Below are 25,799 nucleotides of genomic sequence, written 5' to 3'. Positions count from 1 at the left end.
TAATACTTTTGGGGCACTTAACCCTTGTGGAATTCCAAATGAGATACTTAAGTGAAGCAGTTTTCACATTGTGCATTGCCACCAGGAAGATACTGGACTAGAGCCTGATCCTGCTTTCCTTGAACACTCAATATCTCAATTTATTTTGGGGGGATATCAGTGTGCACATGGAATGCAGGATCATCCCCCTACTGTGTAGTAAATAACAGAGACTGTAGCTGATTTCTAACAGACCTAGGCCCATCACAGTTGTACCAAGTAACGAACATATTGATATCTTGAATGTAAATGGAGCATTTTTAAAATTACTTGTTTACAGGACCAGGAATGCAAAGAAAAGTAGGTTATTTAAATAGCACTGGACACTTAAAAAACCACTGGAGAGCAGTTAACAATGAACAAATTTTAAAATCGAAGGAATGTTTATGGCATCCCTTGTCACACAGTATGAAGGTAGCCTGTTCATGATTGGTCTAATCTTTTTGAATGCCATTATGTGCAAACCAAAGTGGACACTGATCTCACAAAACAGTGTGGTCACAGGGGAAATGGCAGCATGATATGCTTCCTGAGGGTACACACCATTCTATTCTACAAAACAGAAATGGCATCCAAAGGAAAGTAGCTCATGGCCTTTTCTGCAAAGTAAAGGTAAATTCACTTTGTACTGTTTTTAGCTTTCTAGTCTTGTTTTCCATAAAATCTAGACCAGTACTTTCTGGTTTGCCTGTGAAGTACTGTAATCTGGAACTGTGGTCACTCCTAGCATTGTGTTGCTCTGGAGTAGGATTGCTAGTTAATAAAGTGTTTGTAGTTTTACAGGAGAATATCACCTTGTTTGGATGTTTGGTTTTATGACTATGGAGCACACTGTTTGACTCTTTCCCTTCTTTCTGCACATGTGAATTAGCTGTTTGTCTATCTAATAATGCACAACTTTGGATTTATCTTTTGAGCCTGTCCATTTTATAGAACTAAATGAGAAAATATCTAGACTAAAGGGAAAATATAGTTTCATGATTAAATAAAATACAATGAGAGACCCCTAGACATAACCAGTAAAAATCTTAGCAATTATCAGAAATCTTATAAGATGTCACTAGAAGAATTCAAGGTGCTTTACTGTGAAGATCTGGTGATAAGGGTACCAAATCCTAAGAATCCTGGCAGTGAAGCATTTTGAACAAGTTATACCTCCAGAGAATTTGACCTACATTTATAGAAAAAAAATCCCAATAATTAAGCCTAGCCTATAATTAGTCATATCAAGATCAGAAACTAATGCTTCTACATTCACATCTGGGCATATTTGAGAGGTGATTAAAAAAAGCAGTTAGGAACTGCATAGACATTCTAATCAGAAACTAAATTTGATTTCATAATTGACCCTAGATTGTAAATGTTGCATACCAGTATCATTAGGGAGTGGGGAATTAATAAGTAAACATTAAGGGCCTGATCCAGCTCCTATTAAAGTCAATTGAAAGACTCCCATTGACTTCAGTGACCATAGGATCAGGTCCTGCCTCAAAATAAACTCTTATGGTAAAAAAGGAAAGGCTGAAAAATGTCTCAAAGTTAGAAAAATCTAAAAACATGCTTGTGTCCCATCAGACTAGGTGAATATGAAATGTGAACAGTCCACTAAAAGAAAGAGAAGGCATTGTTCACCTGAACGCAGTACAGTCTGTATTTGTGGCTCCTGGATACCCAATACACAACAGATGGCACATCGCAATAGCAATGAGCTTGGGTGTGGAAGGTCCCTAAGCAAGAAGCTAGAATAAGGTTGCAGATAATATGTTAAACATGCATACACATCATACAGGTTTAGAAGATATTGGGAATGGAGTCTTGTATCTCTTTAGAGCTGGGGCCTCTAGCTATTAATACAATACAAATACTGAATATGTAATTTAATGATGCAAATTGATCTTTTTTCAGGAAAATATTTTTTTTCCAATGTATGACTGAATTTTTGAAATAATGCTAGGGTAAAAAGCAAAGAGGTTGAGGTGTAAAGAAGATTGAAAGGGAGAAGATCAGTTACAGGTGTTTAATAACGTTTAGGGGGGAATGCAGATGTTTGATTTGATCTATTTATTTAGGTGGAAAATATTTTTCCTATTTCTAGCATAGAATAATCTGTGGCTGTTGACAAAGGGTGAACTCTCTGCTGTTCTATACATGTAAAATAATTATTTGTCTGTTTTTCTTTTCCTATTCATTGAGATGATTCTAGATATTTTTGTTTCTATTCATATTTAAGTTATTGCTGCTTTGATTGTGCTGGTTATTGGTTTGCTTGTTTCTCATAGCCAGATTTCTCAAAGCCAAAATTGTTCCCTGAAAGTCAGAAACCAGATTGCTGTATTCACCAAGGATTAACAACATGGCTAGACCATTAATCCACCTGAAAATAAATTTAGTAATAAAATAATTTTATTCTTTGGGTGAAGAATAAAAAGTTAGCATAAGAAAGTAAGGAGTAGAAACAGCAAACTGGAAAATATTGGTCTAAATAAATGTGTTGAAAAATAATAGCAATCCCTTATCACTGTCGCCACTAAAATAAAATCTCCAGTCCTCCCACTCTACTACTCAATTAAAGTTTTTCCATAATCCCAAAATCTTAAATAGGACTCACTAACCTTATAAAATGTAGTTATTTTGCATCATAGATCTAAAACCTCCAAAATTTCTTATTCTTACCACTCCTTCCAGCGGAGAGAAAATCAACTGTGCCCCTAGTAATACCTCCCCCTTGACATTTGGGGAACTCTGGTCTCCAGGCCAAAGTCTGCTCTCAGTTGTGTCGGCAGAATTTGGGCCTCTTTTCCCTGTTAATGTGGCTGCTTGATGCTGAGTTCCCTCAATTCTAAGTCTGAGGTTCAACATTGGCAATTTTGTCCTTTATTGGTTCTACTCATATTGTGCAAGATCCTGTTCCCATTCAAGTCACAGGCAAAACTCTGATTAACGTCAGTGCTGAAGGATCAAGCCTAAACACAGAGTCTATGGAATCATTACAAGCATACAAATGCTATGTATTACACAGAGATCAATTACTGTCAGTGCAACAGCCTGTGGATCTTCTGTGCTGCTTCTCCATCTATTTTGGCAATGGCATCATGAAAATTAATAGTATTAGTCTTTCCTACAACTTCCCTGTGTCACATTTATTCCATTAATGTTATGTGGTGTTTCCCTTTTGGGAAAGTGGAATTGTGTGGAAGATCATTTTTTTCTTTAGTAAAAATTGTAAGATGGCAGATTGGTCTGATATGGAACATGTACTTTTTAAGACCAGTCTCACGGGTTTCTTCTGCATTCACAGCACTGCCAATATTTTATGGAGCATTTCTTTGGACTATTTAAAAGCAGAGCCTAGTGACTCTAGTCAGCCCAGCGCAACTTTCTCCACACTTCTTTACAAGTTAAAAGAACATTATTAAGTTTGAAAAGTCTAGCACTCAAAAGTTAGGAAACACCAGAATTCAGATGGCATGTGAAACCTTAAATAACTCCCCTTGTGTTTATGCATTACAATACAGTCTTTAATTGCATGATGGCATACTATTTTTTCAGTGCACAGAGTGGAAGGTGCTCAATTAATGAACAGCTATTTAATATTTTGTTTTCTCAGCATTTGTTCGGAGTGTAGCCACAGGGGTTATTTACAGCACAGCGTTCTCTCCTCTCCCACCAGCCTCCTTGCCCGGTCTCCCCTCTGGCTCCTGCCCCCATGAAGTCTAGCTCTTGTGAATTCTGAATTCAAACCAGCACAGGTTGACAAGCTCCTTGCTCTCAGTTCTGTTGCCAGACCTCAGCCCAGCCAACAGGAGGCCAGAGCTGCAATTATAGGCAGAATTCTGCTCAGCCCCTGGCTGGAGCATGCCCAGTGCGGACAGAATTGTTTGGGGATTTAGCGACTAAAAATCTAAGCATGTTCTACTGAGCACGTGAAAACTGATTTTTCAAGAGCCTGTTAATTTGGGCAAATTTGGACTGATTTTCACAAGGAAAGCAAAAGGCAAGACCTTGACCACAAGTCCCCCTGCTGCCAAATTTCAAGGCCCAGCTCCAAAGTCTGGGGATCCTAGCACATTTTTTTTCAAAGAAAAGATCAACGTTTTTCAATATGGGCAAAACAGTCATTTTTCCTTAGTCTTGTTCTTAGAAGTGGCTGAACCATTGTGGCTGAAGGTTTTTGAAAAAAGAAAAAAAAATCAGCCTGCAGAAGAAACCAGCATGGAAAATTTCAGCCCAAATAGTTAGTTTGGCAAAGTTGTGGGCAAATGAAACAGAGCCTTATAATAGGAAGTGACTCAGCCCCACCTGTAATTTATATAGTGTTGTATTTACACACTTACAGTATTCTGCAAACAATCTTCCAATGAGTCATGGACAGATTTTGTGAGCAAAGACCAACAGAGGGAATGGATTTTATATTTCTCTTCTCTTTCTATTCAAACTTCCTCCTTTCATGCTGCTTCTGAAATTAATAGGACCTCTGCCACAGGCTTCATCACAAGCAGACTCTAGGATGGCATTGGATCCTCAGTCAAAAAGAGGAAACAACTTCAGAAATCAACAAGAGAGAGGCATCTAGAAAACTAGGTACAAAACTTATAAAAACAGTATATCTTAATCTTTTAAATAAGGCCATTTATCCCAGCTTCTGTTATTAGGAACAGTTAATGGGCATCATGTGTCTGCACTGAATACAATTAAAATACAAAAAAACGCACTGTTCTGAGCCAAATAATTTCCACATTTCTGCATCTCTACATGTGTTTTGAGATTTAGTATTTCCCTAAGAACATTTAAAGCATGGGATTAACGGGAGAAAATGCTTTTTACAATGTTATAATTAATATAATTATATTAAAAGAAGTGGAGCACAATGGAGAATTGCAGCAGTGCAAAGGACCTGTTACCGCATTGGTATTTTCATTTTAAAGCTGATTTTCAGTTATAGTTTAACAGTATGGTACTTGCTTACATGCTGAAAAACTTGACTAAAATGTTGTCCCAAACACATCTGTGTTAGCAAATTTACTTTGCTTTTGATAATTTTTTAGTAAATTGGCTTTTTTTTTTTAAAAAATATAGAAAGATAAGAGAGCACGTTGGGTTGTTTTGTGCATTACTAGTTCTACCAATTATTAGTATTGCCCATAGTTCTCAGCTTGTTTAAAAAATATCCTTGCCTCATTGAAGTCAATAGCAAATATCCCATTTACTTCCATAATGCCAGGATTTCATCCCTTATAATCAATAATCTGCCACAATTTCTTTTATCTGAATTTAGGTTCCATGTTTTGCTTGTCATTGTTTTTAATTTGCAATGTGGTGTAGAGGTGTTGGTCCCAGAGAGACAAGGTGGGTGAGGTGATATGTTTTATTGGACCAACTTCTGTTCGTGACAATAGGTGTTCTTCTGGACAATGAACACCTATTACTGTAGGTTTTGTAAGTTACTGATTGTGACCTAGGGACCTCTTGATACCAATTATTAGCAGTGCATTAGGGTTACAGGGATCCCCTGGGTCTGGAATTTACATTCTAGTTCACGAAAGAGTGTCACATAAGGTCTCTAATGAAAGCCTGTGTCATACTGGTCATCTTAATGATTGAGAGAGGTGTGTACAGGTGATATGTAAAGAGTTACATATGTATGTACAAAAATTATGTTCTTAAAGCAAGTAAGGTGACCTGTTTTAGAATGGTTCCAACAGACAGGAGGTAAGAAATGTTTAGCTGTCTGGCTACATGAAAGTGAAGTATTGTAAGTTTTACAGTGGCGACACATTTACATACTGAGTCAAATGCTAATGGAGGGATGTGAAATCAATGAAAAAAGCACACAGGAAAAAATGAGCTGTGCAGAATGATATCCTGTTCTCAAACTAAAACAGTGGTTTGAGAGACTATATCTAGAAGGTGCAGAGGAACCTCCAGTGATTACTTCAGTCTGTGAAGACAAGCTGCCAGCGGGCTTGATCTCAGAAGCAAGGGTCTCAACTAAATTGGTTGAAAATGCTGGGGAAAGGACTTAGGGTAAGCTGTCTTGTAGGAAATGGGGGAATACCCTGTTAGTCACTAGAAAACAAGTTGATTTTGTTTTATATTTAACCATTTGTTACCAATATTCTGACTCTCTATCACTTGAATTTCTGTTAGATATAGTGAAAACAATAAGTTTATTATCAAAGTGTTGTGTGTGAAGTAAAGTGGTGATACCGAGTGGAGTTTTACAACCTGGTGGACACTATTCCTTTGGGATTAGCAGAACTAAGAGTTCTGTGTGTGCTCAGTAGACCAGGGATTGAGCACTTTAGAGGGAAGATAGTCTCTATATTTGCAATAAGACCTCACATGTGACCTACAGTGTGTGACGTAAATATCTCATGAGAATAATAATCTTCATACTTGCAATATAGAAGGAAATAAACATGTAGATTGACTAGTTTTAAAAATGCATGAGGATAAACTAGTTCAATATAAACTCATACATTTGTAAAATACTTGAAGGATTATGAGGTGCTCAGATGCTACAGCAATGGATGCTGTTTAAGTACTTAAAATAGATTGATTCTGATTTACCTGCTTGATTGTGGGCCCTATCCAAAGCCCATTAAAAAGTCAACAGTATCTTTTCAGCGACTTCTCTTTGCTGCTGCATCTGCTTTTTTTACCTTTAGATTGATGCCACATACTCTTACTCCTGATTGCTCTGTGTTCATGTGGAAGATCTTTAAACTATATTTGTCAGGATGAAAAATTGGATTTGGATTTTTTTAGTTTTTTAGAAACTCTTTACTTGAGAAATACCAGAAGGATGACTTCTCTAAATATTAATACAATTACAATATTGTAGCTGGAGTCTTTAAAATTTATTAAGGTAATATCATCCAAGAAAGGCTTGAGATACAAACAGGAAAACAGATTTAAGTTTCAGAAGTAGAAAAGTTTGGGGATAATTTAAGGAAAAGCAATGGAGTTAAATGTGAAAAGTGAATGAGAGTTTTAAATGGCACCATATGAGTAATCATATTATTTATGCTCATTTTTCTAGCAAGACTATTTTAATAAGACATGAATTCTGGATCTGTGCGAGTAGGAGAACCCAAGTAAATGACATAATAAACATAGAATTTTTATGGTAACTCAACCCAATAAAATCTTTGTTTTAAAGGTACACCTTAGAATTGAACCATTTCCTCTTTAAAGAAAAATAAGTGTCTTATTTCTGATACATGAAAATAAAGTTTGGTGTTAATAGAAATTATAGTTTTCCTCTGAGACTGGCTGTTAAAAATAGGGAGAGACACAAAGGAAGAAAGAACAAAAGAAAAAAAAGAGAAATAAATATTTTTTTCCATATTTATTTTGCAGGAAATATATTTGTTGTAAGCCTGGCCATTGCAGACTTGGTAGTGGCGATCTACCCATACCCACTGGTCCTGACATCTGTATTTCATAATGGATGGAATCTGGGCTACCTCCATTGCCAAATTAGTGGTTTCCTGATGGGCCTAAGTGTTATTGGATCAATATTCAACATTACAGGCATTGCTATTAATCGATATTGCTACATCTGCCACAGCCTCAAGTATGACAAGCTGTATAGTGACAAGAATGCTCTGTGCTACGTCATTCTCATCTGGATCCTGACATTTGTTGCTATTGTTCCCAATCTGTTTGTTGGATCGCTACAATATGATCCGCGGATCTACTCGTGCACATTTGCACAATCCGTGAGCTCACCGTATACAATAGCAGTGGTGTTTTTCCATTTCATGCTTCCCATAGCCATAGTTACTTTCTGTTACTTGAGAATATGGATCCTTGTTATTCAGGTAAGGCGAAGGGTTAAACCTGACAACAAGCCCAGGCTGAAGCCACATGACTTTAGGAATTTTGTCACCATGTTTGTGGTATTTGTACTGTTTGCAATCTGCTGGGCTCCTTTGAACTTCATAGGCCTGGCTGTGGCTGTTGACCCAGACACAATAATCCCCAGGATTCCAGAGTGGTTGTTTGTATCCAGTTACTACATGGCATATTTCAACAGCTGCCTTAATGCTATCATATATGGACTCCTGAACCAGAATTTCAGAAGAGAATACAAGAGAATTATTGTCACAATTTGTACAGCAAAAGTTTTCTTTCAGGATAGTTCTAACGATGCAGCAGATAGGATGAAAACCAAACCCTCACCACTGATTACGAACAACAATCAAGTGAAGGTAGACTCTGTGTGAAAATGGGACCCTCACCATTGCCGATCTACAACATTCAAACACTAGCTCTGTTTTATTAGCCACACAGTTGAAGTGCTGTAGTGAAATACTAGTCCTATACGAAAGGTATTTGGACAATGTTCTGTGTACAGTATTTGTGAGCCAAAGTAACACAGCCTTGACATAAAGAGCCTCCTGTTGTACGACATATCTTTCAAATAATGACTCTCATATGCTTAAGGTATTACAGGGTTACAGACATTTTTTTTAATTTTTTGTTTAACATAGATAATTGAAGATGGATTGGAACTGAACTGCCATATAACTAACTGTTTGAAAAAGCATCATCAACCCCCAGCTGGACTCCCTAAATTGCAAGGCAGGTTATGGTACTGATCCTGACACCCTTAACAACTCCTGTTACAGGAAAAATGGGAGCTATTCATTCCAGTGTGAGGGAACGTGAAAAGATGAGGGAGAATACTTGAAATGCTTCACTAAGAATCTCAGTCTATATACTTAAGTTCCTATAGTAGTCATAACTTTGTGGCAAGTAAGCCTCACCACTCCTTTCAGGTTATTACACCGCCCTTTTTGAGTCCTCCTCTTTAAAACTGTTTTTAGGAGGAGAAATATGCATGTCTGATTATCTCAAAAGCTACATGGGCCTATAGAACAACTAGGGGCATGCTGGGGGTGGCAGGGAGCACACATGGGCTCATCAAGAGCTTAAAGCACACAGGGTGATTTTGACTTATGGAACTTACAACTTCCCTAATGTCCAGGAGAAATACAAATGGGAGAAGCCTGGAAGTCACCCAAAAGGAGAGAATGGGGAGATATCCTCTGGAGATAGCAGAGAGACGTTCCTGTTGCTTCTCCATGACCATTCCATAGTATGTTTTAGGAAGTGCCAGACACTGGGCCTCTCCTCAGGAAGCCAAATACACTTAAGAGGGGCATCTGAGAGGAATGGGAGTTTGTTTGGAGAAGGACAGGGCCTCTGTGGGTTCTGAACGCTTAGCTGAACTCTCAACCACATGAAGCCTGGAGGATTGAGAAAATCATATCAAATTCATGTACTGCTTCCCAAAATGAGCATGTGGCCCTGTTTTAACCCCTGGAAGCCTCTAGAACCCTGGCTCCTTCTCAAAATTGTCCAAAAAGGCTTTTTGAAATGTTGGTATCTAAACACCTCATCCATAGTTACCAGTGATGAAAATGGTATAAAAGCCTAGAGAGATTAACAGACCAGAAGAGAAAAGAGAAGGCACCGCTACCCTGTGGTACAGGGACAAAGGAACCGGGGGTAGCTGGTCCAATACTGAGAACCATCTATGTGGCCTAGCCATAGCTGTGTTCCATGCATGGGCAAGAGATGAAGAGGGTGGGGAAGGGAGGAAGTGCAGCTAGGCAGGTCCTGGCCTTCTACAGTGAATCTCGTTTGGTGAAAACTTTTTATTTTATTTTATTAAAACACAAAAATAAGTTTCAGCTTTTTCAGTTAATGGGCTGAGATCCTTTCAAACACTATGCAAGGACTGTTCTCTCCCTAACTCGTACTATCATTAAAAGGAATGATCCACTGAATTAGATCTATAAAGATTTCAGCTATCATAGCTTTCTAATCATTAGCCATCCTCTCCTGGCATATATTTACTTCCCACAATCACTGATGCTTGAGCTTTTCCAAGACAGTTCCAGCCATCTCCACAGGACTAAGAGGTTTTAATAGCTTATCAGAATGTTGTTGTTGTTATATGTTAAAATATACACTATGTTGAAACTGGTTCATTAAAATAATTACATGAAACTCTAGAAAAATATTTGGTTTTCAACAGCTTAGATGTCTTTGAAAACATTAAATACTCACTGTATTCTATAATTCCTTAACTGTGGACAACCTTAAAAGCATCTCATATCTTTTGGGCATATATTATTGTACAGTTGACTTAATATAAATTATGAGCTAAACAGAACATATTCATACATACTTGAAACCACACTGACATTTTGGCAACTGAATAATTTCTTACCTTAAAAACAGGTGCCTCATGTTGTCCTTCACTCACTTCAGGCTTATAATGAACTAACAGTGATGAAACATTTTCCAGATGAACAAGCTGGTCAATGCATTATCAAGGTGCTTGACTCATCTTTGTTTACATTGAAATCTGTAATGTAAAAACCGCTGTGTAAATAACCAGTTCTCTTCTATTGTAGTATATAATATGATTAACAGTATAAAGTATATCACAGCTTCCTTCAGTGATTTCATCCTTAGAGGATGCTTAGCTGTGTAATGACATTGCTTATAGTGTGTAGTTGTATCACAATGAGGGAGGCAAGACCACCCTATATTAGTCACATAAGAAATTCACTATTTAAATTACTACAAAAAGTCTTGCCTTATTTAAAACAAATATTTTCACTTAAAACAATGTAATATTTTATGATAAATCTGATAAAGTAGCATAAAGATAGTTTCAGTAGCCTGACCATCAGTGAATTTAGTATTGTCAAAGGTTTCTTCACTTGCCTGTTTCAAACTGGAAGCTTACATGTTTATCATTTCTACACACATATAAGCCTTGAAACAGCCATTAGTGTGGGTTATCTGAGGAATTAAAATCCCTTTTAAGTCACAAGTGCTAAAATATATTTTTTGATTATAATAAAAAAAACTCATTTGCTAGACACAATAAATCGTATATTATATGAAAGGTCTATATTTTGGTGAGCAGGTCTGTAATTAAAATTGAGAACATTTTTGAGATCTGGTATTTTGAAATATTTGTATTAATTCTAAAACTACAGAAATTGTTTATGTTGGTGATGATATGAGCTGCTAACTATAGCAATAATTTTTAAAAGATTAATCTCTTGCTCTTTTTGGGGTATTGTTGGTTGTAGCTATTTGTTTGCCCCCAAATTAATGTCCAGCTGGCTGGAAGTTTTAGGAAATTATTTGCTGACCTCTTCAAATTTTTCTGCTTATTTTTTGACCATTCTATAGTATGTTTTTAGGAATGGTTTGCGAAGTCACTCCCAACCAGCAGCACATCCAAATGCAAACTGATTGCAAATTAAAACACCAGTACCAATGTTTAGTTCCCTAGGATGATTTATGTCCTGATCCTGTGAGGGGCTTGCAAGATGCTGAATTGCTGGAAGTTGCTCAGCACCTCACAGAATTGGGCCATCTATAATCAACAGATAATATCTACAGCACATTGGATGCTTCTTTCTCAGTAAAAATAGAACTAAGCTCTGGCAGTTGTGGGTTTATCCAAACAGTCTTGCAATTGAACTGTACAAATGGATGAGCCCTAAGATATAAGTAAAGATATTTTTACCTTCGAAGTGATGAAATTCACCCCGTGTAGAAAACCAGCATAGGGCTGCTACACCACTTAATCCAATTACTCTGTATTTTGGAGGCTTAAGTGGTGCATAGGCCCCCTGAATATGGGTGATTTAAGGCCTTTAAGGCCCCATTGCTGTAACGTGTTACACGTGGATAGACCTCTGCTTTCGAGCTGAGCCTCAGTGAAGCCAATGGACCCCCAGGCATGAGCAGGGATATACCCATGTGCAACACATTGTAGGATCAATGGTTAAATGAGTCTCAATTTGCCCTATGAAAATTCTTTTTTATGTATGATCCCGGCTGTGCTAACAATCCATCTGTCACTGTGTGTCATCATATCCTGAATAACACTATTGCAGTGTTTGGTACAGTCATTTTATTGGTGATGATTTTCATTGAAAGCTTTATATAACACAGAAGTATAGCACTGTTTTCTTATAACTAGCACAGAAATTATTAACACATTAATATAAGTTAGTGTTTATTATATATAAACAGTGATTATTTGCAGCTATGTACATTAATTTTGAATAATTTATTTATAATGCTCGTCACATTATTTCTTTCTCTCCACTCTGCTACTAGTGGAACAACACGGAAAAACAGCAAATGTGTTATTTTATATGGACATCTGAGCAACAACAAAGCTGGTATTTGGCTTGTCTTTACCTTATGTTTCAGAAGATTATCTTTCAATAATCCACAATAATCAATTCTACTGTAATCAGTCTCTATAGTAACAAATAACCCATCCTGCTACGACTAGTCTATACTGCACCTTTGAATTGCTTTTTGAATTACTTTTGCAATGTTGTCGTTGATTAGCTTCAAAAAGAATTATGCCACAAAGGAATTCATTGGTCCATTGAAACTGCACAGCAAACAACATAAATACAATAAGCACACACAGTGTCAATGTAAAAGGCCTAGAACCCTAGCATTCAAAGTAGCTTGTTTCTAAACCAGTAGTAATGTAAAACAACAGATATTCTCTAATCCCTTTCCAATATGTGCACTTTCTGTTTATAATTAATAATTCCTAGCACTTTAAAAGAATTAAGATTGGCTACTGTCTGCCATTTGCTGACTGAGGCTTTAGACTGGATATGTGCCGCTAATATAAACTTGCTTGCCAATTCAGAACCTGTAGAAAAACACAGTAGTCGTGGCTTCATACGCCATGTTCTGTAGCTCAAATTTTTGCCTAATTTAAATGAGAACCACATTATGTGATTCAGTTTTTTTCCAATTAGAAGAAGGAAAAAAAAACCTACCTCAATATCTTGTATGTTTCTGGGAAGTTCTAATTACATAACAAAGAGTGGAACTTGCCCACAGTATACACCTCTTAGATTTATTCTAGAAGAAAGAAAGGAAAGGTGAAAGGAAGAGGTGCATAGGTTAAAACTAATCTGGGATTACTTTAATATACATTGGCCACCCAAAACAGCCATATTACTGAATACTGACCATAATATTTATGATACATTATGTATAATATGCCTATAAACAAATTATTCCACTACATTAAACAATATTAAAGAGAAAAGACTAGCTCCTCAGCTAATGTAAATCAGCATAGCCCCACTGATTTATAACAGCTGAGGATCTGGCAGTATTTACTTTCATACCTATCATCCCATTACACTAGCTACGTTTCTCTCTTAATTTTAAAGAGTCCATCACTGTCAGCTATCCAAGTCTATACCAAGGTTGTGGAGGAATGTGAAATTGCCTGCCAAATCTCTGCAAAATAAACCTCATCCAATGGAGTTGTCTATGTGATTTATTTTTTAAATAAAGTAAATATATTAACTCAATGGCTTGATTAAACTTCTGTTATCTAGCCATGCTTCAATGTTGCTATATTGGTGAAATCCTACAAGCTTCTGGCAGATATCCAGAAATTATCACCTATATGTAACTCTAGGATGTATGGAAATAGACATTCCACGGACACTTCCCCTTAGTGATGTCCCTATATGGGTGCTCAAGGATTGCATTTAATTACAAACATGTAAATGGGTCCTGATCCTGAGAACTCTTTCTCAGACAAATATTCTCATGAAAATGGAGTAAGCTCATTGACTTCAGCAAGCACTACTTGTTTAAATGCTCCAGGATCAAGCCCTGGAATAGTAACCTAAATTACTGCTAAGAAGCCATAAATTAGAAAGTGTGACAGAACACTGAATACCCGATGAAACATTGGAGAATTTGTTCAAGGATGGACAAGAATCACATCAAAATGTTGTTACAGTGCAACTGCTAATGGTACGCTTGATTTCCCCCCCACCCCCCATCAAATTGTTACATGGCTACACAACTACACTTCTGTGCAATCCTTAGTGATGCATTGTCTGGGTCACACCCTCACAATACACAGAGAAAGTATAACTAGTGGTTATTTTGAGGAAAGAATCAAAATATTTTAAATTACATAGAACTACCCAGCCTATACATTGAAAAGATTTCTTCAAGCCATGCTAAAAGGTATGTTCCGCCGGTTTATATATAGCAAATATTCCAACTATACTATCCTCAGGGGGACATTTGCATCCATGGTCAGGCGATACATTGAAATATGCATGTTTAAATCCAAAAAAACAGTGTACAGCCCTTGGAACAGAAGGATGATGTATATGCTCAACCTGAGCATTTGCCCCAACCCAGTATGTAGCTCATGCCATATTCCAGGATAATTCTTTCCCTCTCCCTTCAGAATTAACCCTTCTCTGATTTCATATTCCAAACTATGGCCCTTTATCCCCCATATCTGAGCAGGCTGCCAGCCTGACTCTCCCCACCCACCTGTTTGCAGCAGCCAATCCACTCTTTAACGAGCAGTGCTCTCGGCTGTGTGCCAGAATACCCCATCCCAATGTAACCACCAATCCTTTATTTTAAGGGATGTCAGATGGTCCTCCACCCATACCTAAAAAGGCTAAGCATTTTATCAGATACAAATATATATAGTTTAAGCAATAATCATGCAAAGGGTTCTACACTGTGATGCCAATGTATATTTTTGTACCATGAATAAACCACCATGAGGTGATGTTCCTTAAAAAGAAGTGTCCTGTATTTTTCATACAGTTTGCTTTTATTTCCAAGAAATGCAGATTGTTACCCTGCTGCGCACCTCCCCCCTTGTTCTGCAGTCACATGACACCCTCCCTGGCTGCTTCCTGGACTGAGGGAGGGAACAGGGCTAATGAGCAGGAGGAAACAAACTCTCACTGAGGACTTGTCTACATGGAAAGTTATTGCCTAGCATGCACTGAAACAGAAGTATTGAAAGCGCACTATGGAATGTTTAGCACACAGTAGCAAGGTCCACACAGCCAGTTAATGTGCAGCAAGCTAGTGCACTGTAGATTCACAGCCTTGGCTTGCCACGTACAAACTCTCTGTGTAGACAAGCCATGAGAAAGCAAGCTGGGAGGTGGTGTTTGGTTCCCAATAGGGAGAAGACTCACATCAGATAGACAACACAACTCAGCCTACTTTCCCAGGGGTCTTCCCTCCTCCCTAGCACAGCTACCTTAATGGCCTCACTAATACTGGTTCCAACCAATGGTCCATCTAGTCAGTATCTTCTCTCTGACATTAGTCACTACAGTCTGAAGAAAATGAACAACCTCTTTAATGACCAACTTCACAATAAAGTAGCTAGGGAAGGAATTTCCATGCAGGGAGTAATTTGCTTACTCTCCTGAAATATGTAGGTTATAAATGGTTGCCCTGCCCAGTTAGTATAAAAAAATGTAGTTATTACAATTATTTTTCATATAAATGTCTACCTGCAAACTGACCAATTTCCTATGGCTGAGTGTTTGGAACTTCCTCACCATACACTGAAATGGGCAGTTTAATGAACTTGATGGTCCTAGTTCTGTTTTCAATTACACTGAATTTCATAACAGCTACATAAATGTATGTGAAACCCAGACTTCACCTGGTATGTGTCATTCTACGAGTACATATCTATTGATCAAGATTCTGTTGAATAACATTTGTCTAATCATTAAATTGGATGAAATTTGTGAAAATTTAAAAATAAATGGACTTGTTTCATAACTTCCTCATGTTGGAGAATGACTCATAATATTTTAATTGAATGTTAATTCATGAATATGTAACATATTGAAGAACAATTTCACATACAGTGTTTTCAATTGCTTTGATTATTCAGCCAACTCTGCTGTCATTACCTGGTTGTATGTAGTTATGGAAGTGTAAAAGTGAATACACAGTTATGCACACAATAGCTTCATAGATTGTAAGCCCAGAACAGACCACTATGATCATCTAGGCTGACTTACTGTATAACACAGGCCACACAACTTCCTTGAATTAATTCCTGTTTGAAGCATACCTTCCAGAAAAAACATCCAATCTGGAATGTAAAATTGCCAGTGCTAGAGAATCCATCACAACCCTTGGTAAGTAGTTCCAATGGTTAATTACTCTCTCTGTTAAAAACATGCACCTTATTTGCAGTCTGAATTTGTCTTGCTCCAGCTTCCAGCCATTGGAAGCTATATCTTTGCTAGATTGAAGAGCTCATTATCAAATATTTGTTCCCCATATAGGTACTTACAGACAGTGATCAAGTCACCCCTTACCATTCTCTATGTTAAACTATATAGTTTGAGCTCCTTGTGTCTATCACAATAAGGCATGTTTTCCAATCCCTTAATTATTCTCATAGCTCTTCTCTGAACCCTCTCCAACTTACCAACATTCTTCCTGAATTGGGGTCAACAGAACAGGACACAATAGTCCAGCAGCAGTTACACCACTGCCAAATACAGCGGTACTGTAACTTGTCTGCTCCTATGCCAGATCCCCCTGTTTATGCATCTAAGGCTATGGCTGCCCTTGGAGCTGGGGGTGTGATTCTTAGCTCAAGTAGACATACTCATGTCTGTCATTAGGCTAGTGCGCTAAAAAATAGTAGTGTAGCTGCGGTAGCACAGGCAGGGTGAGCTGTAGCATGGGCTAGTCACCCTGAGTACACTCCCACAGGGATCTGGGAGTGTTTGTACTCAGGGCAGCTAGCCCATGCTGCCATTTGTTGAGATGGTGCCAAATTATTATGAATTGCTGTGATTGATATGGATAAATGTGGCGAGCATGAGTTTGGTATGGCTTGGTATGTTTGAACCTGCTAGAGGATTTTGGGAGCAGGATTCTCTTAGCATTAGATAAAGGGAGTGGAATACTACTGGAGGTGCTGAAACTGCACTGGAATGGTTAACAATGGCTTGATGGGCATGTGTGTTTTAATCCCGAATTTTTTTGGAATATATCAGCAGAGAACCTGGTCACAAAGTAAAGAACACAGAAGATCATGCGAGCAGTAGGCTTGGGGACATGGCTGACATGGGTCAAAATGACCCTTTTTGGATAACCTCACTCAAAGAGCTTGAGTGAATGATTTATGAGAGGGTAAACTATGGATGAGCTTTGTTCTGTTTGTGTGTTTGCTTTGCAGTCCCCTCCAAAATTATGAAGAAAACCAGTAATAAACACCTACAAGGCATATTTCTGGAACATGTGATTCCTTTGAGAACAAAAGGGTATATAAATGCTAAGCAAAGTGAATGAAATCAGATCAACTCCCCAATTAATATCCAAAGAGGTTTGAGTCTGTGAGACGGAAGTCATCGGGGTAACCGAGACCCTGCCTCGAGGGATCTTAGAATCAGAGGTCGTCTGCTTTGAGGGACAGACCAAGTGCCTTAGAGGGGAAAGAAGAAAGGGAAGTAGTCTCCATCTAGAGCTGGTAGATATATCTGCTTTGTCTGCCAATCAGGATACTGGGTAAGGCAGGCCTGCACAACTCGTAAAGTGGCGAGGGCCATATTACTCCAAAAAAAACAGCTGAGGGCCAAACCCTCCCGGCCCCTGCCAAAACACTCCCCCCCCCCAGCGCCGCCCAGCCCCCCCCCCAAACACCGCCCCCACCCCAGCACCTCCCGGCCCCATGGAAACAACACCTCCCCCAGCGCCGCCCACCCCAGGGAAACAAACCCTCCTTCCCCAGCGCCACCCCGCCGAAACAGTGGTATTGAACCTGGGTAATATGTTAGCGGGCCCCTAAGGGAGTATAATTAAGGTAAAAGAAAAATGTCTTTTTGCTAGAAGTAGAATAAGATCTTCCCCCCACTTTGTAATCAGTTCCCCTGTTAAATGAATGAGGTGTGAATGAGGAAGACGTGGAAGGCAGGCACCTCCAGACAGCTGCAACTTTGGAGAGGGGATGGGAGCCAGACCATGGACAATCAAACTTGTCAAGTGGGCTGACTAGAGAAGAGCAGACATACTGCTGGCCTCTGGGGTTAGAAGCAAGCACCTTCCTTTGGGAACACCCTCTTTGCAGCACTGGGACAACCCCCAGCCCAGAGAAAAGCAGCAAAAAGGACCAATTTTTATGAGAGACAAGATCAGTAGAACAGGTCAGCCAACGACTTGCCGCTCGCCTCCTCACCCACCTCCCAAGTATAAAGATCCCTCCCTCCCCCGCCACCGCCCGCCCGGCTCATCATCCCCCCACCCCCCGGCTCGCCTATTCAGCCCCCGCTGCCCACTTGCCTCCTCAGCCCCCCCGCCGCTGCCGCCGTCGCCAGCTCACCTGCCTGTCCACCGCCGGGTCGCCTGCTCCCCCCGCCGCCAGCTCACCTGCCTGCCTGCCATTAGCCTCTTACCTTCTGCTGCTGCCTCACCCTCACTCCCCAGCCTGCCACTGGCCACTTCAACACCCTGTGGCCAGCGGGCCGTATGTTGTGCAGGCCTGTTGTAAGGCAACATAGTTACTGAGGGTTTAATGCTCAGGAAACTGAGGTTTATGGAAAAGAATGTACACCATGTAACTTTAACTGCCTGTGTGATTCTCTCTCAAATAAATGACTGTGCATTAAGCATACTGGTTTCCAAATTCTCACTGGTACCAGTAAACCCCTGCCCAACTGTGGACCATTAAAAGATCCATTTCAACACCATTCACTGCTGCCCATGCTACCATGGCTAAAACTACTATTTTTAGTGTGTTAGTGCCATGAGAATTAGCGCAAGTATGTCTACTCAAGCTGGGAATCACACCCCCAGGTCCAACTGTAGGTGTAGCCTATGACTCACATTTGCCCATTTGGCCACAGCATTGTACTAGGAGCTCATGTTTAGCTAATTACCTCCACAATTCCCCAAGTCTTAAAAATGAATTTATCAACAGGTTTAACCATCCCTCTCAAACTACCAAACGACTGAATGTAAAACTTTTAGAAATGTAAGATTATGATAAAAATTAGGGGTACAAAAGCAGGTGTTTTCAAATGCAGGGGATGAAATTTCACAAATTCCAGCCTGATCCTACAAGCTGATCCATGTGGTGGACACTTACTACTGTGCCGGGTCCTATAACAGTCAATGGAACTCCATACAGGTGCTCTGGCCAGACTTCAGAGTATCAGGGTCTAAATAAAATTTCTCTCATCCTAGTACAAGGCAATAAGAAAAAAAAAATCAAGAGAACACCAACTCTTTGTGAGGGGAAGGGATTTTGAACCCAAGATGTGCAATTACACCTTCTTATATAATATAGCTGAGGTATTAAAAACATACTTTCCTGCATTTCTATCACTGACATGAAACACCATGTTCCCAACGGTCATGGTTTTATTGGGAATCTGGCAACATTTGTTGTTCTTCAGTCATAGATCCTGAAGTCCAGGGAATAGATGAGCAACTCAGCTTTTATTTAAAACAAAAATTAAGTTTCTAGCCCTCCTTGTTGCAGAGTAAAGCTTGAAAATGTGACCCCAGTGTCACCATTTGGAAACCAGAAGACAAGCAAAAAGAAACCCTCCAATTGTTTTTTAATAATTATTTTGGGGGCCTGACTCATTTTTGAATGCTTGGAGTTGGCAATACTGGAAACCCACCAAGAAACCCAAGGCCTTAATATGTTACATTTATTTTGTTGTTGTGCGCATAAAGATGGAAACAACAGAATCAAGCATTTAGCAATGTTTTAACAGTATTTAAACACTGAAAAAAAACGTTTCCAGTTTGTACGGATGAAGTTGATGAAATTCAGTCAATTTGAATCAATGTAATTTCAGCTACTGAGAATAGCTGTTCTAGCGCCACACAAATCTTGAGGATATATCAGTGGGAGAAACAGGATTAATGAATATAATGGGGAAAGAAATAGCAGGTGCTGATCCTGTATTCTTTATACAAGGAAAAAAGGCTCAAGCCCAATGATTGTCAGTTTTGAAGCATTGGGTTTATAAATATTTTAATAACTACTATAACTTAAAAATATAGTACCAATAAAGTTACACTAATGCAAGCTCCTCCATTGAGACATTTTTCATATCCTATTTTTATACATATATCCACAGCCTCCATTAAAAGAATGTTAAGGCTGCAAAGTCAAACATGCCAAAGTTAGAAAATGCAAGAATTATGGTTGCCCAGGGCAACCTCAATTCATCTCCTTATGTGCATGCAGTATGAGACAATCTTTAATTAAATGACTGCATATTATTTTTTCCATAGACTTCTGCTTTACTTAGGGCATAGAATGTATGGAGCTCACTTAATGAGCAGCTATTCAATATTTTGTGTTCTCCTCATTGTTCGATGTATGACCCTAGGGCTCATTTACTGCACATTAGTCAAACCCCTGCACACAATTCAAACCTCGCTTTGAAGTCAGAATTATTAATGTCCCCATGGGCTTGTCTATGGCACCCATCACTACAGTAGCTCAGTGCTACACAAACATGAATTTATTTCCACAACGCTCTTGTGAAGTGGGGGGAGGGAGGGAAAGGGAGATGAGTCAGAGAGAGATTAAGGTAAAAAAATATCCACCAATGTTGAGACATCTATTATCTGATTTTTTCAGAGCATTTAGTATTATATAGCACTCTGTATATTCAAGAGCCAGCTCCCTTTGATTTCAGTCGCAGAGATGAATGTTCAGTACTTCTGCAAATCAGACTCCCAGGGACCCAGAAAATGAGGAACACAGAATCAGTAATCATCTGTAAAACATTTGGTTTAGGCAACTTGACTAGCATCACAAAGGCTGCAACATAGTCCAGGTCTCATGGGCAGTGCTCAACTGCCTTAAGATTGAGCCCATTCTTTTTTTCCCCCTCAGTCCCCTGCCTCATTCACTAAACACCTTCCAACATCTGCAAAAAAGAAAGCAGAGGTTCTCCAAACAGCCTTCTTCCCTACAAAATCCTGATTCATCCCCAGAGCAAGTCCATCCTATGCTCTGAATCAGGATGGGGTCCAGTTGAAAAAAAAATTGTTTGTGATCCTGTGATTAAAGAGTGTATCATAATGCATATTCATTAGGGGACTAAGGTTGCCCAGGCAACTTTAATTCTAACATTTACTATCTTTTGAGTGCTTGGCTTTGCAATGTATGGTCATTTAAAACAGGTTTTGGTTTTGTGCATAAATTCTTAGGTTTTTTTTAAAAAGTGGAAAAACCCCAGAAGTTCTGTCTTGTGTCATCATATTGGCACCTACATGAGTCATAAGCAGGGCTGATCCACCACACAGACCTCTGCCATGAGAGCTAAGGCAATAACTGATAACTATAGTAGTAGGTCATCCTCTCTGTGAATCGGCACTACAAAAAGATGGTACACTTTAACAAGCATTTGCTGGCAGCAGAGGAATGGTGAGACTCCGGAATCATGAAGTCCATGCCAGACTCTGGAGGGGAGCGTGCTGCAGTGGACACAAACTCCACTGCCTTTTTCCCAGGCATGACCCTTCTGCTCCACCCCTGCAACCTGTCCCTACCCCTGTCTCCTCATCCCAATCCTATTCTCCTTTAGTCAGTTTCAGTCTTGTGACCAGGATCCCAGTGGGAGCCAGCAGAGGTCACTCAATTAAGGTAAACTGCAAAGAATGAGGCAGACAATCCCCAAAGCTGGTGGATATTTCAATACTTAGATTTACCAAACCAGCACAAAGCAGTTTCTTTATTACCTCACTGATTGCCCAGAAGCCAACACCACAATTCCCTTAAAGTAACCAGCCTCAGGCCTCCATCCAGGTACCCTAGTCAAATATGATGAAGATTTCTGAAAATCTTATTTCATCATATAAAAGAAAAGGTTCTACCGATCCCAAAGGATTGGACACATTACCTCCCAGGTTATTGAATATTCCAGATATTACCCAAATACATGCTTACAGCCAATTTTTATTAACTAACATTTATTTAAAAAGAAAATAGCGAGTATAGGTTAAAAATCAATATACATACAGACATGAGTTTAATTCTTGAGGTTCAGATTCATGGCAGAGATGGTGAGCTTTGTAGTTGCATATTCAGGGCGTACCAGCTTACCTGGGATCTCAATATTGCGACTCAAACTTACCCTGATTAAGCTTAACCAGTTCTGAGATGACAGGATCAGGACCCAAGGATCTTTTATACAATTTCAAGCCTTCTTTGACAGGCCGGAGTCCCTTGGCTTACAATAGGTAATGAGAGACTTTGAAGTAGGTCCATCACCGGTAATTCGCTACACAAATTAACATAAGGCACTTGCCTGTTTTTCACCATTTGCAGATTATCGGCTATATACATTTCAAAGAGATAAATACAGCGATAACCCGTGTTTACAGTTCATTTCAATGCTAGGATGTTCTTTTGATCACTGAATTAACAGAATACAGCATAGACAGGGACTGTTGGTTACATTGTTGACCACTACCCATATATATGTAAATACACAAAAACACAAACATTATTTCCCCATATGTCTTTAAGGGGAGAATTGGAGTCATTTATCCTGCAGGACGCTTAGCCCTTTCTGGCCATGCATCACAAGTCTCCACTCCTCAGCTTCTCTTCCTAGTCCCAGTCTCCTTTGTCCAGCAGGTCCTTGTCTTACCACTGCCCACCTCAGCGTTCCCCACCCCTCACAGTCCCAGTCTCCTTGCCCAGCCATGTCCATTCCCCTACCTCACAGCTTCTTCTCTGCAGGCTCTTTGCCCTGCCAGATCCAGTCCTCCACTCCCATCTTCTTATGCTCTCTCTCTCTTTTTGCCAGATTTGCCCATTATTTTGGGGTATGCTCATTTATTAGGGTTACTCTTCTGGGGTGAGGGTTCTGTAATTCTATCAATGTACTGCTTGTGTCACTTGTGTTCTCATATGGAGCTATACTTCTCTCTGCTGCAAGTTCCCACCCATATGGAGCTATCCTGCAGGACCTACGTTCCCCAGGGCTGGGTTCTTCCAGCCCCAGAATCAGATTAACTCACACATTAACAGAGCATGTCTGAGAGGACTGGGTTAATCAGCACTCCCAAGCTGACCCCCTTATATGTCCCTGGACTCAGTAATCTGGGTCGAGCAGCATTTCCAAGCTGTCACCCTCATATACCATGGGCACTGCACCGGAATAGAATACACCTGAGCAGGCTGGGTCAAGCAGCACTTTCAATCTGCCACCCTCATATGCCTCAGGTTCAGCACATCCCTATCCCCACTTTCACGCTACAATTGTTCTCATAGTAACCCACTTGATGAGCAAGCACCACAGGAGTTTTGGAGCACTGCAGGAATCTTTAGCTTAGGTACAAGGAGCATTGCTGCAGAGCGAATGGGGAGCCAAAAAACCACCAAAGAGGGGGAGAAGGAGAGAGAGAGAGAAGCAACCTGCTTAAGCATGAAAGTTATTTATTGCCAGGTAATAACTATGCAAGGGGAGCCAAACAAACAAAACAGTTATAATATCAAATCTAACTTAAATTTGTTTATAAAAATCAAGTTTAGAAAACTATAACTAGGGTGACCAGACATCCCGATATTATCCTGACAGTCCCGATTTTAGGGGACTTGTCCTGCGTCCCGACCTTACATCAGTGGGGACGCACTTTGTCCCAATATCAGGGGACCGTCTGGTGGAGGACGCAAGCTGGCGCTGCCAGCACCGCTCACCTCTTCTTCCTGGGCCCTGGGGCAGCGCAGCTGAACTCCTGGCGCCCGCCTGCCCGCCGGCCGGCAGGAGCCTGCAGAGTGCTGCAGCCCCACTCCCCAGACAGGCACAGAGGCAGCGAGGAGGTCTCCGCTGCGTGCTGCAGGGGCTGGGCTTGTAGGCGCTGGCAGCTGGCAGCGGGCAGAAACACCCCCCATCCCTGCCCTCGCCTCCCCTCGACCTGACCCGCGCGATCTTAGGAACCAGAGGGATGGGACCTGCCTGCTGGATGCTTCCTGGGAGCCGCTCCAGGTAAGGCTAGCACTGCTAGGACTCACCTGGCCCCCTGGCAGGTCGCTCTGGCTGGGGGGGAGTGGCTCTGCGTGCTGCCCCCCTCCCTCCCCGAGGGGGGAGGTGGAGATGGAGCAGAGGCAAGCTGGTGCGGTGGGGGGGGCGGGGCGTGGAGCTGCCAGTGGGTTCTCAGCCCCCACCAATTTTTCCTGTGCTCTGGCGGGTTTTTTTGTTTTGCTCCGCCGCCGGCTTGTTTTTTTTTTTCTTCCTCTGCCCCCCCCGCGTCCTGATATTTCACCTCTGTCATCTGGTCACCCTAACTATAACTGATTACACAAGTCAGGGTGAGAAGGCTATACCGAGACAGAGAGCAAGCGCTGGGTTCTCATCACTCTGTGAAGCTTGAATCAGTCCGGGTTCCTAGGTGGTGGTGGTAGCTGAGAGTCCAGAGTGCCGGAGACAGAGCCCTTAGCACAATCAGTCAGGAGAAGATGAAGTCCCAATGGAACTGATGCAGCTTTTGGATCCAGGCATCAGAACACTTACTTGAGCATGGGTGGGGGGTTTTGTAGGGAAAGAACAATGGTTCAAGGGAGAACACTAGATTTGTTTATGGGTAAACTAATGGCTCAAGGGAGTACACCAAAGTTGTTTTGTTCAGGCTAGACAATAGGAACTGATTATTTCTGGCTATGGGCCGTGTTCCTTTGAGGGAGCTCACAATTCAATTAGGCAGCGTCAGTATTTTGGATACCAATAAAGAATTTATTACTAGAATTGGTCTGATAACTACTGAGCTGGGTGTGTGCAGCTGTGGGTTCATTAACATCTGGAGCAGAGATTCCCCATCATGCAGTGCTTTCCTGGTGCCAGAGTTCTGTGTGGTTCTTGTCTTGGAATCTCTGTTCTCCATTCTGTATGCTAATGGAGATGCTACTCATTTACTGTCATAACTATAAAGGGAAGGGTGTAACAGCTGTCCTGTGTACAGTACTATAAAATCCCTCCTGGCCAGAGACTCCAAAATCCTTTTCCCTGTAAAGGGTTAAGAAGCTCAGGTAACCTGGCTGGCATCTGACCCAAAGGACCAATAAGGGGACAAGATACTTTCAAATCTTGGGGGGGGCGGGGGGGGGGGGGGGAGAAGGCTTTTGTTTGTTCTCTTTGTTTGGGAGTTCGTTCGCTCTTGGGACTGAGAGGGACCAGACATCAATCCAGGTTCTCCCCATCTTTCTAAACAAGTCTCTCATATTTCAAACTTGTAAGTAAAAAGCCAGGCAAGGCGTCTTAGTTTTACTTTGCTTTCTCAACTTGTAAATGTACCTTTTACTAGAGTGTTTATTTTTGTTTGCTATACTTTGAACCTGAGGCTAGAGGGAGGTCCTCTGAGCTCTTTAAGTTTGATTACTCTGTAAAGTTATTTTCCATACTGATTTTACAGAGATGATTTTTACCTTTTTCTTTAATTAAAAACCTTCTTTTTAAGAACCTGATTGATTTTTCCTTGTTTTAGATCCAAGGGGGTTGGATCTGTATTCACCAGGAGTTGGTGGGAGGAAGGAGGGGAATGGTTAATTTCTCCTTGTTTTAAGATCCAAGGGGTTTGGATCTGTATTCACCAGGGAATTGGTGAAAGGTTTCTCAAGGCTACCCAGGGAAGGGAATTAGCTTTTGGGAATGGTGGCAGTGGACCAGAGCTAAGCTGGTAGTTAAGCTTAGAAGTTTTCATGCAGGCCCCCACATTTGTACCCTAAATTTCAGAGTAGGGAAGCAGCCTTGACATGGTGGCAGAGCGGTGGGATTCATTTTAAACCCAAAAGCCAGTAAGATTTTTTTTTTCCTTCTAGCTGCTTGGAAAGCAGAGCTGAAGGTAGATGCATATCTTATCTCTCCTTGCCTGAAGGCAGAGGTGTTAAGTTT

General features: G+C 40.4%; 1 protein-coding gene across 1 annotated transcript in view; it reads left to right on the top strand.

Annotated features, from left to right (window-relative positions):
- MTNR1A (melatonin receptor 1A) overlaps positions 1–11,025 on the top strand; it is a 90,249-nt gene extending 79,224 nt beyond the window's left edge. Inside the window, exon 2 of the mRNA XM_065596805.1 lies at positions 7,402–11,025. Within this exon, the coding sequence (XP_065452877.1) occupies positions 7,402–8,270 (869 nt within the window). The 3' untranslated portion in view covers positions 8,271–11,025. The remainder of the gene's footprint in view (positions 1–7,401) is intronic.
- The last annotated feature ends 14,774 nt before the right edge of the window (positions 11,026–25,799 follow it).

The sequence above is a fragment of the Chrysemys picta genome, chromosome 5, assembly GCF_011386835.1.
Source record: "Chrysemys picta bellii isolate R12L10 chromosome 5, ASM1138683v2, whole genome shotgun sequence".
Taxonomy (NCBI): Eukaryota; Metazoa; Chordata; order Testudines; family Emydidae; genus Chrysemys; species Chrysemys picta.
Note: the sequence above shows the minus strand (reverse complement) of the source record. Positions and strands in the feature narration are given on the sequence as shown.